Here is a 17,301-nt window from a genome sequence, read left to right on the forward strand (position 1 = left end):
GTCACGTGGAGATAAAACCAGTGGGTGCCAGAAGGAGCCACCCGAGAACTCGGCCAAAGATGGTCGCCAAGGCCGAGAGACGGGATGGAAAACAACAGCCCCCTCCACACACACACACCAACAGCCCCCCACCAACACACCGAATCGCCCATAACCAGCACCACTCCCATGGAAGCAGACTCTCCTTCGAACTTGCCCCACCCCGAAGACTCATCGCCCATCAATCCCAGCCCACAATGTGCTACTGAATATAAAACTGATCTAACAACCTTGGACTTTGCCTTTTCTGAATGGAGACTTTCCGCTCTTGAAGGGCCCAGCGCTGTATTGCACTTTCCTGAAAACAGAGCTTTTTGAACAAGAATTGTGATTGAACTCAACCAAGCTGTCTAAGTCTAATTTCTGCTTCAGTGTCTTTGCATTTTCCTAAATCTGAAGAAATCAAACGAGCACGCAGTGAGTAAATTGAATAACAGGTGATTGGCAAAGGCTTTTGCCGTGAGGCGCAGATAACGCGCTCCCTAAATTGTGGACAGAATCCAACAACATCATTAATCTATTGCTGTTCTTTTGATACATCATGTCTTTGCTTATTCTTAGTTTAATCATGCTTCCAACCGTATCTTTTCTTTGTTAGGCAAACTATTTCCCTCTGTGCAGAGCGTTCAGTAGTAATCAAAAACTGGCGTCTAGCATTAGTCAAAACATAAGATACAATCAAGTACTGAACGGTCAAGACGACTGGTCGTGTCCATGATTCAGAGAAAAAACATCAGGCATGCATTACACAGTTCCTTAAGGGTCATTAAGCTATTTAGGCAATATATCAAAAGTCATTTGTTATTTCAAAGTGCTCAAAAATATATCAGATCATAAAGTTATAAAAACCTTTCTCATCACCACTTATCAAAAATGTCGAGTTATGTCTTCTTTATTGATTTGGTGTGTAGGTATAATTATATGCTTAAAATGTTTCTTTTATTTATTTAATTGTCTACTTATGTACTTTATTCAATGAGGTTTGAGCATATCTGTTTTTGTAGCTAGGCAGGACTTTTTGTATTTTGACCCCATTTCCTGCAATTCACAACAGAATCAATCAAATCAAATTAATTTTCTATTATCTGTCTACAGGAGCGACTCTCCAAAATGAGCCTCAAGTAACCTACTTTCTGTTCGAATAATGTGGATTCGCATGTAAACCTTATAATCAACTGCATCTAACTGTCCATTTCTGTCCACAGGCCTGCATCTGCAACACAAGACCCAGATTGACTGCAAAAAAGGCAAAAATCACATTTTTATTTGACGTACAACCGACTCAAATTCTTGACTTTTCTTTTTTTTTTTTTTTTTTTTTTGTCTGCATGTTCAAAATGGCCGGCTTGCTTTCCTGAGAGCCCCGACTTCATGAGGCGTTTGCAAGTCTACTCTTGCCATCAAACCAGCTCGTATGACTGAAAATTTAACACTATGGGTTACAATGGGTCTATCTGGCTCGAGATTTCCAAGCCTTGACTTCCGGCGGCCGGCGCACTCACGCCACTAGATCGATCGCCGCTCTTCGGACACAAAGTATGGCAGCGGACCAAGAGGTTTGTACGGCTTCGTGCACCAACTGCACCCTTCTCTTAGAGAGGTTGTCTCTGCTAGAGGGACGTGTCCGCCCCTTAGAGCAGAATAGTGCGATAACAGTAGTTGCGGCGGACACAGACGCGGGCTGTAGTCAGCCCGCTAGCCCGGTTAGCATTAGCCCCAAGCGGCTTGCTAATCGCGATGAGCCAGGTAAGACGCATAGCCGTCCAAAGTCATCTCGGTCTACTGGCCCTCGCACTTTGGTCATAGGTGACTCCATTACCCGAAACATTCCGCTTAAAAATCCAGACACGGTAATGTGTATTCCTGGGGGGACAGAGCACCCGACATAGAAGCTAATCTTAGGGAGCTGACTCGCAATAGGCCTAGTCAACAGCGTAGTTCCACCAGCACTAGCTACTCGGACATAGTGATACACGTCGGCTCCAATGATATTAGGATGAGACAATCAGAGATCACAAAGAAAAACATAGCTAGGACTTGTGATCTTGCCAGAAAGATGAGTCGGCATCGAGTATTTGTCTCTGGCCCCCTGCCTGGGAGTGGCACTGATGAGAGGTTTAGTAGATTAGTCTCCCTTAATCGATGGATGGCTGGGTTCTGTAAAAACCAGGGACTGTATTTTATAGATAACTGGTCCTCCTTCTGGGGCCGCCCCGACCTGCTGAGGAAGGACGGCCTTCACCCTAACCGTGAAGGCGCCTTCACTCTTTCTAGGAATATAGATTACTGTTTGAGCCACTCATGACAGGTCACTTTAGAGCAGGCCAGGGTACAGGTGATTAGACCACCTGTGAGGATGGATTTGGAGTCTGCTAAGTTAAAGTTAATTAGCGCTAGGCTAGACTTTCAGCATACACATAGCTCCTCGTGTAGACTACAGCGTGACAGTTTAAATAGTGCTGCAGTACACACAAACACACTTTCTACTGGGGTAGTAGACAAATCCAATCACTCCGTCCCGACCGGGCTTGCTGATGAAACGGTGCCTGTTTTAGATAACTTCACATGTGTAACAAATATTCATCATCAAATTGCCACGGTCGTTTCATCCCACCGCGCTAATAAATTTTTGAGAGGTGATGTTAGGCCTAGAGAACACAATTTTACTCGCATCCCGTTTAAAAATCCTTTGATAGATACGCACCCCGATCGACCGATTACACTTAAACTCGGTTTTATGAATACCGTATTTGCCAGTGTATTAGTCGACCTTTTTCGATCCAAAATCGACCGAAAAAAATCGACCTCGACTTACACACCGAGTCATAAAATTTAACTTCGTATTCATCGCTTCAAATGTGATGGTAACCAAGGCCGTTTCTCATGCATCTCGTTGTGCGTGGGTGTGCGTCCGTCAGGCTCATCAAACAGCGAGAAACTGAATCATTATAAAGCGTTCGTCGCATTAACACGCATCCTCAGCAACAATTTCAAATATTCTCACCTCAATAACGGATATCGAAAGCCAGGCAGCGACGATGACTGCTAGTGGGAAGTACTGGGTATTGAGCGAATGTGCGAGTCATCGCGCGTCAAGCAACGACAATAACTACCGGTACGTAAACATTCAATCGCCATGTCTAAATGAATGTCGTTGGCACTTAGAAAATATTCGCCAGACTTCCAGGGGAAGAGGCCGAATTTTCACTTGTTCTGGCCGACCGGAGGAACCAGCCGAGGCGGACACTTTACGGCGGTTGAGTCGTTGGCACTTGGAAAATATTTGCCAGACTTCCAGGTGAAGAGGCCAATTTTCACTTGTGGTGGCCGACACGGGGAACCAGCCAAGGCGGACACTTTACGGCGGTTGAGTCGTTCGCACTTTGAAAATATTTGCCAAACTTGGCCAGACTTCCAGGGGAAGAGGCCAAATTTTCACTTGTGGTGGCCGACCTGGGGAACCAGCCGAGGCGGACACTTTACGGCGGTTGAGTTGTTGGCACTTAGAAAATATTCGCCAAACTTGGCCGGACTTCCAGGGGAAGAGGCCGAATTTTCACTTGTGGTGGCCGACACGGGGAACCAGCCGAGGCGGACACTTTACGGCGGTTGAGTCGTTCGCACTTTGAAAATATTTGCCAAACTTGGCCGGACTTCCAGGAGAAGAGGCCGAATTTTCACTTGTGGTGGCCGACATGGGGAACCAGCCGAGGCGGACACTTTACGGCGGTTGAGTCGTTGGCACTTAGAAAATATTCGCCAAACTTGGCCAGACTTCCAGGGGAAGAGGCCGAATTTTCACTTGTTCTGGCCGACATGGGGAACCAGCCGAGGCGGACTCTTTATGGCGCAAGAGCCGTTGGCACTTAGAAAATATTCGCCAAACGCTCTCGATGGGTCAGAAGGCGACCTTATCTGGGAAGAGGAGGAGGAAACTGAGGATAGAGAAGACCAAGAAGATGCCCTTTATGATGACAAACTAAACGAAAACAAATGGAACGAGCTTTTCGGAAATAGCGACGAAGACGAATTTTGAACTCTATGTACCGGCAATCACTTTATAATTATAATTTGTTGTTTCTTAACTAAAAATAAACCAGTTTCTAAGAGTGTTCATTGTTAGTCTCTCTCGGCGCGTAATATCACAGGGTCATGAAGTAAATAATATTTAAAATGGCGTATAGATCGCTCGCTACAAACTCGTGAATTTGAACACATTTCGTCAATAAATTTTGCATATTTCTGATTGAATTTTGAAGTTTAATATAATGCAACAATTGAGCTCGACTTATACAAAGGATATATCATAAAATCGTAAATTTCCGTCCAATTTTAGGGGGTCGACTTATACACCGAGTCGACTTATACACCGGCAAATACGGTATTAGATCGCTTCGTACGAAAGCAGTTCTCGTTAATGACCTTATCATGGAACATAATCGAAACATTTTTGGCCTTTGCGAGACCTGGTTAAAACCTAATGAACTGCTGCCACTTAACGAGGCCTCGCCTCCAAATTTTGTGAGCTCGCATGTGGCGCGTCCTCGAAAAAAGGCTGGGGGTGTCGCCCTCATCTCAAATTCCGAGCCTAGATTTCAATTCACGTATTTCAAACATTTGAAGTTCTCATTGTGCGATCCACTGCTTTACCGTCATTCTATCTTGCTGTTATTTACCGTCCACCCGGGGCTTACTCTGGCTTCCTGGATGAATTTTCAGAATTTGTGGCTGATCTAGTGACAAATGCAGATAATATAGCTATCATGGGTGATTTCAACATCCACATGAATTCACCGTCAGAACCACTGACTTCGGCATTTCAGACTTTAATCGATACGTTTGGTTTTACGCAAGCCGTACAGGCAGCAACGCATAAGAATGGAAATACCTTAGATCTGGTATTATCCCGGCGACTAGCAACCTCAAATATAGCAGTACTGCCATACACTACTGTTCTGTCTGATCATTTCTTTCAAGTTCTTGACTTTTCTTTGGTTTTTTTTTTTTGTCTGCATGGTCAAAATGGCCGGCTTGCAGTCCTGAGAGCCCCAACTTCATGAGACGTTTGCAAGTCTACTCTTGCCATCAAACCAGCTCGTATGACTGAAAATGTAACACTATGGGGTACAACGTTACCTTGTCTTTCAGGCCAACAAACTGCGGTTGGAGAGAAGTTCAGAGCGGCCCTTGCCTGCATTCTTCATTGGTGAAACACGTGCACCACGTTCATACATGAACAATTGTTTGACCAATTTATTTTAGCGTGTGCATTCTCTTCCTGTTTCGTCCACCAGGTGGTGCCAAACGACCCGGTGCCTGCTGCATGGATTGAAGTTAAAGTTCCAGGTCTGAACCTATTGCAATGACAAATTGGACAAATCAAAATGCTTGACCAGTTTGTTGTTTCGGGTGCTGGACCAAAGAGTCATGATCTTCCTGTCCAACATGCTGACAGGTAACTAAACTTGGCAAATGCGGTATGTTAAGAACACTAACCTGCTTTTTCTTTGTCTTGATGCGGGAAACTACATATCATTTCAGCCACCATGTTGCAAAATTTGAATAATTGTTCATTTTGTGTCCAGGCTGGTGCACTATCAAGTACCTGCTTGCAGCGGTGGCTGAGGACCAGAGCACAGCAGCGTTCTGGCAACATAAGTTTTTGTGTTGCTTCCTCATCCCCAAGTCAATATTTGCACTTAAGGTAATATGCTCATCACGGCACAATCCTCATGACAACTTTATTCCTATACATATTTTTTTTATGACAGGTCGCAAGGAACAAGTTCAGCTTCCTGGTCATGCAGCTCTCAACACTTGGTGTTATGAACAACATCTTTGACATCTTTGAAGTTTCATACCCAAAACCTTTTTCTGCACCAAATGTTGGCTTGACTTTTGACTTGCAGATCTTTTTGTCTTAGGTCCAGGCACAGACTCATCACCGGCCCACCACTCGTCTCACCGGCTCACCACTCGGCACTGAGCAGACAACCATCCAACATCTGTTTAACGAATGTTTACTTTGCAAAAGAAATAAAGTTTGATTACAAAGAACACTTGAACTCCTAACTCTTCATTCTCAACTTTAAAAATATTATAATTTAAAAAATTATTTCCCTGATTTTTATTCCCCCTCCGCGAGTCGTCACCTTATCGTGGTGGAGGGGTTTGCGTGCCCCTATGATCCTAGGAGCCATGTTGTCGGGGGCTTCATGCCCCTGGTAGGGTCACCCATGGCAAACGGGTCCTAGGTGAGGGGTCAGACAAAGCACGGCTCACCCAAGCCCCTTATGATGAAAAACATAAATGGACTTTGTTTTCCCTCGCCCGGACGCGGGTCACCGGGGCCTCCCTCTGGAGCCAGGCCTGGAGTCGGGGCTCGAAGGCGAGCGTCTGGTGGCCGGGTCTTCGCCCATGGGGCCCGGCCGGGCATAGCCTGAAATGGAAACGTGGGTCCCCCTTCCCATGGGCTCACCACCTGTGGGAGGGGCCGAAGGGGTCGGGTGCAATGTGAGCTGGGCGGCAGCCAAAGGCTTGACCTTGGCCTTTGACCTTGGCCAAAGACCTTGGCGGTCTGATCCCCGGCTGTGGTCTGTTCAAGATAGGAGTTTGTGGATCAAGGAATGCACAATTTCTCTTGGTCTCAAATTGCGTGTGTATTCCTTTTCGGGTGAGCAAGGATCTCCTGGCCCTGCAGGACCAAAGGGACCACCTGGACCTGTTGTAAGACTCCGACGTGGTCCTCTTTGCTGGGAAGATCTTCCCTTTGCTGTACTTAACTGTGTCGTTTCTCCAGGGACCTCCGGGTTTGCTTGGTCTGCGTGGAGACCCTGGTGCTAAAGGAGAGAAGGGACATCCAGGTCTTATTGGACTTATCGGACCTCCGGGAGAACAGGGAGAGAAGGGAGACCGAGGTCTACCCGGACCCCATGGAACTGGCGGACCCAAGGGAGAAACTGTAAGTCTTACTGGGACATTTGTGGACTTGATGAGAATGGTTGTGATATGTTTGATTGCTTTTTACAGGGAATGCCTGGAGGCACCGGACCTCTCGGTCCTGCTGGTCCTCCTGGTCCTCCTGTGAGTTCCTTCTCGTCATACTTTAGGAGACCTTGGTCTTTATTTACTATTCACACCGTTGTTTAATGAGTAAACACAAAAATTAGAGAGCACTATTTGAAACCTTAATACATCAGGCGCCTCAATTCAGAGTGCTTTATGTCCCACTGAGGTCTTCTCACACTTTCTGTCATTTTCAGGGTCCTCAAGGAGTCAAAGGAGCTAAGGGTGCCTCTGTGAGTATTGTTCCTGAATCTTGCTGAGCAAGTGGAGGGGTTGCCGCGATTCCTTCTGAATCTTTTCTCTTCCGCTTGTATTTAGGGAGGATCTGGTCCCAAAGGAGAAAAGGGTGTTCCAGGAGCTCCAGGACTTCCTGTATGTAACTTCTCTCCTTTATTCAAATGTTAACATGGTGGACTCACTCTTGGTTCTGCCCCCCATCACCACCAGGGCCCACCTGGTGAGGTCATCCAGCCGCTCCCCATCCAGAGGAGTCCCAAGTCCAAGCGCTCCATCGACGCCAGCCAAATGGTCCCCGACCTGGAGATGCCCGCCTCCGACACCGCCGGCGCCGAGTTCTTGATGCCCAGCGAGGGCATGGAAGAGATCTTCGGTTCCCTCAACTCACTACGACAGGAGATCGAGACCATGCGCTTCCCGATGGGAACGCAGGACAGTCCCGCAAGAACCTGCCAGGATCTCCGCCTCAGCCAGCCTGAGCTCCAAGACGGTAAGTCGACTTTGTTCTTTGCAACAAGTCACAATTCATTACCATCTCACTCTATCTCAAAAACAGGAGAGTACTGGATTGACCCCAACCAGGGCTGCTCCAGAGATTCCTTCAAGATCTTCTGTAACTTCACCAGCGGTGACACGTGCCTGTATCCCAACAAGAACATCAACATGGTCAGTCCCTGACATATTAAGAGTTGTTTTAGAACAGTGAGAGAACGGAGGGTGGGACACAAAATGACCCACGGGCTGTATTTTGGACACCAGTGGTGTAAGCAGTTGTGTGCTCTGACTGTGGTGGCAGGTGAAGATGGACTCGTGGGAAAAAGAGACTCCAGGTTCCTGGTACAGTGAGTTTGCCACCGGCGGGAAGGTGAGTTGCTCTTCAACGTGAAGACCTCCTTCAAAGTGGTTCTCGTCATCATCAACTGCCGCCTCCTCGCAGTTCTCCTACGTGGACTCTGACGGCGAGCCAGTGGGCGTGGTCCAGTTGGGATTCCTGCGCCTCCTGAGCGTGGTCGCCCGCCAAAACCTGACCTACCACTGCCACCGCTCGGTGGCCTGGGCCGACCAGAGCGCCAAGGACAACCACGATAGGGCGCTGCACTTCCAGGCCGCTAACGAAGAGGAGCTGAGCTACGAGACCAACCCGTACATCAAAGCGCTGGTGGACGGATGTTCTGTGAGTCCACATTTATGTCTCATCTTAAAATCCTTTCAAATGAATCTTAAGTAAGATTTTGGTGGATCAAATCAAAGAAGAACTTGTCTTGACTGAACTTTCCTTTTCCTGCGCGTCTCGGCAGTATCGCAAAGGCTTCGACAGGACAGTGCTGGAGATCAACACGCCACAGGTGGAACATCTTCCTCTGCTGGACATCAAAGTGTCGGACTTTGGGGAGAGTAACCAACAGTTTGGATTTGAAGTGGGACCTGTGTGCTTCCAAGGCTAACTCACATACATGCATGCACATACACACGCACGCACTTAGAGACACCTACATACAAGCCATTCATGCTCAAAAATTTGTAAATTAACTTGTAAATGATATGTAACACACACACACACGTAAACACACATACACACTTACACACAAACACACACAGGGATGGTGTTGCCCCAGCAACGCAGCATCCTCCCGACAACTAATGGACGTAAAATAAATAACTAAAAAAAAAAAGTTCTGAAGAGGTCTCGGAGGGAAGGATCATCGAGAGGGAGCGTTTTCTTCCCGGTGACGCAGCATCAAAAAGGGGGGCCCGGCCCAAAAAAGCCCCACCCCCCAGGCTGCCCTCCCTCCGCCCGCCCACCTGCCATCCGCCCCTCCACTCCTCCGTCACACCGCCTTCTCTGCACCCCCGATGTCTCTCACCTCTTCCACGTGTTAAAGAACCACAGAATTCCTTTAAAAAAAAAAAAAACTCCAACTTGTTCGCGTGATCGCATCTTGGGGGGGTTTCCTTCTACCAACTAAATGTGGCGTGATGCCATCTTCGCTGAATAAAAATCTTTGTTTTCCTGAGAGAACGCGTGTGGCAAAAAGTGCTAATTGTGCCAAAAGTTTGACTCCGTTTTTCTCCTCTTATCATGTCATTGAGCCTCCAGCTGGGCAAATGTGCATTACATTCCATTTGTACAGACATAGCGCTATTCTATTGTATTTATTTAAGAACAAAACAGGGTGCTTTGACATTAAACAAAAAAAAAAAAAAGGAAAGAAACGGACCACCAAATATTCCCGCCGTCACATGTGGTATATTTCATTTGTATTTATTTCTGCCACCGGCCCCTTTGCAGAAGATCAGACCAAAGAATCTGCGGCTATGCCAGATTGTGTTTCCCCCCTGGACTGTCCTGTGCTGTTCAATGTTGCTTCCACTCCCAGTGTAAACATTAAAAGGTGACTATCTCCACCTCTGTTGCCGCTGCTTTTGACTTTCACGTCTGAACCGTTCACGTCGGTGCGAGAGACCACAGTGGGCAGAAGGTATTGGTGAGCGGGAGGGAGGGGAAGGGCAGAAGATCCCCACCCCCACCCCACTTGGCCTTCCAGTCTCTGTTAGCTATATTGTGGATTTTTTGTTGTTGTTGTTTTGTTTTTGTTTGTTAAATCTTATTGCTGTTGATTTTAATTTTAGATATATCAGGGAAGTGGGTGGGGAAGGCCACGAAATCCTTCAACGAAATAAAAAAAGTCCTTCAGAGAGAATGACCTCAATTGCTAGTTTGTTTTTATTGATTTGAAGATATTTCAACGTGAAGAAAAACAATATGGTGCTGAAAAAGAGAAGTATTATTTTATAATGTGTGTAAGTATAATTCCTGTAATATATCATCTTTTTTAAAAGGACCTTTTTGACTTGTGTTTTTCTTCAACAGCAGCGCTTGCATTACAAAGCTTGTCCACAAGGTGGCACTGTCGGTGACGCTATATAATGAGTCCGTATGGGAAAACAAATGAAACATATCTGAGTGTGCGGTTTTACACGAATGCTTCTTTATGATTTTGTCTATTGGATGGAGTTATTCATTATTTAAGCCTAATTGTTTCTTTGTCAAGATTGTGCCTCATAAGTTCATGCACCAAACCCTAAACAATTTATTTTTTGCTACTTTAGTTTAATGTTTGTTCACCAAGTAATGCAAGCTTCCCTGGAAGGATTTTTCTGATTTTGGGAAGTGCACTTAAATAAGAAGACCAAGCTTGTGGACCTTCACCATGCTCCTCTTCTCCATTACGTGCCAGCAAGACCCAGAAAGACTCACGTGAGTGTTACTGACCACTTCAATTCACTTTTATCGACAATTTCAAAAGTGTGGCTAAATCTGTGCTTTTTTTTAACGATTCATCTGTGTAAATTAAAATGGCACAAAGATCGGTAGCAGTAATCATGCATCTAATTCACGACTTGACACACCTGTGAGGTGTGGCTTACCTCAGAAATAGGTTTTTGTTTCCATGGATTTTCGCTTAGTCTAATTTCAACAACAAATTTATTTTAGGAATCACAGAAAATAGTTAAAAAAATAGTAAGTATATATTTGGGTAAACAATTATTGTTAAATTCCTGCTAAACAGAGATTTGGTAAATTCTTTATTATTTCCAAAAAGTCAAATTGATATTTAGAGACATTTTTTTCAAATCTTTTATTTATTTTGACAAAATAAATTTAGTGCATCTATTTGGCATTACCCAAAGTAAAAACACTTCATTTACTTTATTGGACCACAAATCTTGAATTTGACACTGGCCTACGGGGCAAAAATTCACTTGGACTGCGTAACCAAGTAAATTGATGATGGGCATGGGTTTTGAATTGCTCTGTCGGCCTCTCTTGGTGAATGTCTGAAGCACATGGTTAAACCATTATATATATATTTACATATTATGTACTTTATGTTCATTATGTGCAATGTGTATATTATGTACATGTGGCTGAATGTATATATTTATGTTTATAATGAATTAAGCATGTGCTTCAGGCATTCACCACAAGAGGGCGACAGAGCAATTATAAGCATCCACCACACCATCGATTCACATGGTTACGCAAATCAGTGTCTTAAGCCTTAAGAGGCGATCTGATCAAACACACGAGGACGCACACCGGAGAGAAACCCTTCACCTGCTCCATCTGCAACACCAGCTTCAGCGACAGCGCCACCCTGGGCAAGCACAAGCGGCGACACACGGGTGAGAAACCCTTCAGCTGCACCGTGTGCGACAAGCGATTCCCCTTCAAGTTCCAGGTCAAGAAGCACAAGTGTTTTGGGGAGAACAGCAGCGCCAAGTGAACTCAAAACAACCACTACGGCAGGCATATTCAAAGTCCGGCCCGCGGGCCAAATCCGGCCCACTATCAGATTTCATATGGCCCGCATTGTCAAACTGAATATAAAAAAAAAAAGAAACTTGCCCCTCCGTGAGTCGTCACCTTATCGTGGTGGAGGGGTTTGCGTGCCCCTATGATCCTAGGAGCCATGTTGTCGGGGGCTTCATGCCCCTGGTAGGGTCACCCATGGCAAACGGGTCCTAGGTGAGGGGCCAGACAAAGCACGGCTCACAGAAGCCCCTTATGATGATTGAAATAAATGGACTTCGTTTTCCCTCGCCCGGACGCAGGTCAACGGGGCCTCCCTCTGGAGCCAGGCCTCGAGGCGGGGCTCGAAGGCGAGCGTCTGGTGGCCGGGCCTTCGCCCATGGGGCCCGGCCGGGCATAGCCTGAAAAGGAAATGTGGGTCCCCCTATCCATGGGCTCACCACCTGTGGGATGGGCCGAAGGGGTCGGGTGCAATGTGAGCTGGGCGGCAGCCAAAGGCAGGGACCTTGGCGGTCTGATCCCCGGCTGCAGAAGCTGGCTCTTGGGACATGGAATGTCACCTCTCTGGCTGGAAAGGAGCCCGAGCTGGTGTGCGAGGCAGAAAAATTCCGACTAGATATAGTCGGACTAGTCTCCACGCACAGTTTGGGTTACGGTACAAGCCCTCTTGAGAGGGGCTGGACTCTCTTCCACTCTGGAGTTGCCCACGGTGAGAGGCGTCGAACAGGTGTGGGTATACTTATTGCCCCCCGGCTAGGCGCCTGCACATTGGGGTTCACCCCGGTGAACGAGAGGGTAGCCTCCCTCCGCCTTCGGGTGGGGGGACGGGTCCTGACTGTTGTTTGTGTCTATGCACCAAACGGCAGCTCAGAGTACCCACCCTTCTTGGGGTCCCTGGAGGAAGTGCTGGAGAGCGCTCCTTCTGGGGACTCCATCGTTCTACTGGGTGACGTCAATGCTCATGTGGGCAATGACAGTGAGACCTGGAAGGGGGTGATTGGGAGGAACGGCCCCCCCAATCTGAACCCGAGCGGTGTTCTATTGTTGGACTTCTGTGCTCAACACGGATTTTCAATAATGAACACCATGTTCAAGCATAAGGGTGTGCATGTGTGCACTTGGCACCAGGACACCCTAGGCCGCAGTTCGATGATCGACTTTGTAGTCGTGTCATCGGATTTGCGGCCACATGTTTTGGACACTCGGGCGAAGAGAGGGGCGGAGCTGTCAACTGATCACCACCTGGTGGTGGGTTGGCTCCGATGGTGGGGGAAGATGCCGGTCCAACCTGGCAGACCCAAATGCTCTGTGAGGGTCTGCTGGGAACGTCTGGCAGAATCTCCTGTCACAAAGAGCTTCAACTCCCACCTCCGGCAGAGCTTTTCCCACGTCCCGGGGGAGGCGGGGGACATTGAGTCTGAGTGGACCATGTTCCGCACCTCCATTGTTGAGGCAGCCGACCGGAGCTGTGGCCGTAAGGTCTTCAGTGCCTGTCGTGGCGGCAATCCCCGAACCCGCTGGTGGACACCGGCGGTAAGGGATGCCGTCAAGCTGAAGAAGGAGTCCTATCGGGCCGTTTTGGCCTGCGGGACTCCGGAGGCAGCTGACAGGTACCGGATGGCCAAGCGGAACGCGGCTTCGGCGGTTGCTGAGGCAAAAACCCGGGCGTGGGAGGAGTTTGGTGAGGCCATGGAGAATGACTTTCGGACGGCTTCGAGGAAATTCTGGTCCACCATCCAGCGTCTCAGGAGGGGGAAGCAGTGCAACGTCAACACTGTTTACAGTGGGGATGGCGTGCTGCTGACCTCGACTCGGGACGTCGTGAGTCGGTGGGGCGAATACTTCGAAGACCTCCTCAATTCCACCTACAAGCCTTCCATTGAGGAAGCAGGGCCTGGAGACTCTGGGGTCGAAGTCACTGAGGTAGTTAAAAAAGTCCTCGGTGGCAAGGCCCTGGGGGTGGATGAGATCCGCCCGGAGGCAGACAGGGGTGGTGGTTCCCCTCTTTAAGAATTGGGACCGGAGGGTGTGTTCCAATTACAGGGGAATTACACTCCTCAGCCTTCCTGGTAAGGTCTATTCAGGGGTGCTGGAGAGGAGGGTCCGTCGGGAGGTCGAACCTTGGATTCAGGAGGAGCAGTGTGGCTTTCGTCCTGGCCGTGGAACAGTGGACCAGCTCTACACCCTCGGCAGGATCCTCGAGGGTGCATGGGAGTTCGCCCAACCAGTCCACATGTGTTTTGTTGACTTGGAGAAGGCGTTCGACCGTGTCCCTCGGGAGGTTCTGTGGAGGGTGCTTCAGGAGTACGGGTGCCGAGCCAACTGATAAGGGCGGTTCGGTCCCTGAATCACCGATGCCAGAGTCTGGTCCGCATTTCCGGCAGTAAGTCGGATTCGTTCCCAGTGAGGATTGGACTCCGCCAAGGCTGCCCTTTGTCACCGATTCTGTTGATAATTTTTATGGACAGAATTTCTAGGCGCAGCCGAGGCGTTGAGGGGGTCTGGTTTGGGGACCTCAGCGTCGCGTTTCTGCATTTTGCAGATGACGTGGTGCTGTTGGCTTCTTCAGGCCGTGATCTCCAGCTCTCGCTGGAACGGTTCGCAGCCGAGTGTGAAGCGGTCGGGATGAGGGTCAGCACCTCCAAATCCGAGTCCATGGTCCTCGATCGGAAAAGGGTGGAATGCCCTCTTCGGATCGGGGATGAGATCCTGCCCCAAGTGGAGGAGTTCAAGTATCTTGGAGTCTTGTTCACGAGTGAGGGGAGGATGGAGCGCGAGATCGACAGGCGGATCGGTGCAGCGTCGGCAGTAATGCGGACCCTGTACCGGTCCGTTGTGGTGAAGAGAGAGCTGAGCCAAAAGGCAAAGCTCTCAATTTACCGGTCGATTTAGGCTCCTACCCTCACCTATGGTCACGAGCTATGGGTCGTGACCGAAAGAACGAGATCCCGGATACAAGCGGCCGAAATGAGTTTTCTCCGCAGGATGTCCGGGCTCTCCCTTAGAGATAGGGTGAGAAGCTCGGTCATCCGGGAGAGACTCGGAGTAGAGTCGCTCCTCCTCCACGTTGAGAGGAGCCAGATGAGGTGGCTCGGGCATCTTATCAGGATGCCTCCTGGACGCCTCCCTGGGGAGGTGTTCCGGGCATGTCCCACCGGTAGGAGACCCCGGGGACGACCCAGGACGCGCTGGAGAGACTATGTCTCTCAGCTGGCCTGGGAATGCCTTGGGATCCCCCGGGATGAGCTGGATGAAGTGGCTGGGGAGAGGGAAGTCTGGGAGTCCCTCCTAAAGCTGCTGCCCTCGCGACCCGACCCCGAATAAGCGGAAGAAGATGGATGAATGGATGGAAAAGAAACTTGGACCTGTAATCCCTCCTATTACCAAAGGGTGGCAGCACCACCCCTCGCCGCTCATTTCTGCCGACAGTTGACGCTTTCAAGAGAAATGGGAATGACAATACTTGCTCGCTGAAAATCAAGGCAATTGTTTGTCTCATTTCTAAAGAGACACTTGCCTTGTTTAATTCTGCCCATAGTCTATATATAGATGCTCCAATTTCCGTAACGTCTGTCGTCCTGAAATGACGACCAGCATTCGTGCCAGTTGTATACAGTAATAACCAGTTTTTGACCTGTCGAAACCGGAATCGCCGCCATCTGCCCAGTGTATGAGTCAGTCGTGGTAGGTGAATGAAGCCGGACGGTTGCGATTCACGATGGAACATGATCAAAATTGAGCTCCAGGATATTATGATAGACTCGAGATAGAGGGGTGAAACTTTTAGGGAACAATTATCATATAATGGTTATTGACTGATGTGATTGCAGTGATGATTCGCCCTGATGTATTTCCTCCATGTATTATTTTATGCAAAACATCTATATATAGACTCTGGGCGTCTATGGGTACAAAATCGGTGCTGGATGTCCTCAATGCAATCAAAGGTGAAGATGAAGACGCAGCTGTGGATGAAATATTCATTGCTCCCCCCCGTCATCAGTGTGGAGTCTGCGCCTGACAAATTCCCGGACGCCAGACCTCTCGCCGCCCCCACGATTGTCGTCGGAAGGAGCGCAAATCAGAAGCTGGACTTCTTCCTTTTTGATGTATATCTTCACCTTGTTCAAGAGACCAAGGTGACTGACTCCAACTTCCAGCTCACCATCGGAGAATTGATGCGCGTGTTGGGGATCTTGGTGCTCTCGGGTTACCACTCTCTCCCCAGTCGCCGACACGACTGGAGCACAGATGAAGATCTCCAGTGCGTCCTCGTCGCTGGGGCCATATCACGCAACAGGTTTGAGGAGATCATCCGCTACATTCACTGCGCCGACAACGCGGACCTGAACCTCAGCGACCGGATGACAAAGCTGCGTCCCATGATGGACATCCTCAACGCTCGGTTCAGGGAGGCGTATCCAATGGACTGCAATGTTGATCTGGACGAGGCATTGATTGAATATTTTGGAAGACACCAAATCTTGTCTGTCGTGTACGACACGGCAAACAAGATTGCGCTCACTCGGTGGAAGGATAACGCCGTGGTCACCATCGCCTCCACTCTCGCCTCCACCCTCGCCGCCGAGCATCCTCTGCAGAAGGCGTCACGCTGGTCAGCGAAGGAGAAGATGAAGGTGGCAGTAGACCAGCCATTTGTTGTCCAGCTGTACAACTGCAGCATGGGCGGCACGGACCAGAGCACCGGGCTCTATCGCATCAACATGCGCTGGAAGAAGTGGTGGTGACCGATATTCACCTGGATGCTGGACGCGGCCGTCTTCAAGGCATGGGTGCTGCACCGGCTGGATGAGCATCGCGGGATGTCTCTGCTGGACTTCCGACGCAAGGTGGCCCGAACTCTGCTTGCAGCACCAGGCGTCACTCGAGCTCGGAGAGTGGGCAGACCACGGCTGTGCGCAGTTGCCGATGACTCGCGCTTCGACGGCATGGAGCACTGGCCGGAAGTGGCGGAGCAGGGCCGAAAGTGCGCACTGCCAACTTGCAAATCGCGTCCGTCCAGTGCGTGCTCCAAGTGCCGCGTGGCACTGTGCATGAAGTGTTTCCGTGGTTACCACCAGCCGGAACAGAATGTGTGAGAAGCACCGGTCGCGTGATCCGTTTTCTGACCAGAAGTGGCGGCGCAAGGCTGAACATAATCACTGCTGAGTTACAAATCACGGCCGTCCACTGCGTTTATGGTACCGCAATCTTCAGTCCACTGCGCTTATTGTACCATGGTTTTGTACCGTTTTCCCAGAAAGTTTGTTGCCAATAAATACGGCTATGAAAGCCAACCTGTGTTCATAGAAACTTCGGCATTTTCTTACGACTGGTCCCCGTACCCTGGGGATGACGGCCGCTGTTGACTGGAGGTGTTGCACATGCATGCCCATTGAAAATTGCAGAAATGGTCCCTTTCATGTTGCAGACAGCTGTTACGTGTAAAACACAACTAACTCTGAACATTCAAATAAATTACATCACGTTACACTTGTAAATCGTCAGAATGCTCCGATTTTTGTGCACGTATCAGCCCATAGTCTATATATAGATGCAGCATATCTTGTGTACGCAATGCCATAAACAAAAAAGCGTGGCGTATTCGTACTTAGGGACACCTCAGGACCCAGAAAATGTGCACC

At 48.9% G+C, this 17,301-nt stretch overlaps 1 protein-coding gene and 1 long non-coding RNA gene across 3 annotated transcripts; both read left to right on the top strand.

Moving 5' to 3' along the window:
• The first annotated feature begins 1,118 nt into the window (after positions 1-1,118).
• On the top strand, positions 1,119-6,096 carry LOC148385596 (uncharacterized). 2 transcript variants are annotated; one of them, XR_015853085.1, is made up of 6 exons: positions 1,119-1,595; positions 5,188-5,245; positions 5,334-5,385; positions 5,463-5,494; positions 5,625-5,743; positions 5,811-6,096. It is a non-coding gene; the product is annotated as an uncharacterized LOC148385596 (long non-coding RNA). The 2 variants fall into 2 exon arrangements; XR_015853086.1 differs by lacking the exon at positions 5,463-5,494 and having other exon boundaries at positions 1,120-1,595.
• Positions 6,097-6,639: 543 nt separating this feature from the next.
• On the top strand, positions 6,640-9,891 carry LOC148385597 (collagen alpha-1(V) chain-like; the record flags this gene model as incomplete). The annotated part of the gene is made up of 10 exons (XM_088401459.1): positions 6,640-6,765; positions 6,839-7,000; positions 7,069-7,122; positions 7,302-7,337; positions 7,423-7,476; positions 7,552-7,831; positions 7,898-8,007; positions 8,138-8,206; positions 8,279-8,515; positions 8,640-9,891. Coding segments are annotated over 10 exons (1,275 nt in total), but the record flags the coding sequence as incomplete, so codon positions are not given.
• Positions 9,892-17,301: the final 7,410 nt, after the last annotated feature.

The sequence above is a fragment of the Syngnathus floridae genome, chromosome 16, assembly GCF_059516105.1.
Source record: "Syngnathus floridae isolate MCC-2025c chromosome 16, RoL_Sflo_1.0, whole genome shotgun sequence".
NCBI lineage: Eukaryota > Metazoa > Chordata > Actinopteri > Syngnathiformes > Syngnathidae > Syngnathus > Syngnathus floridae.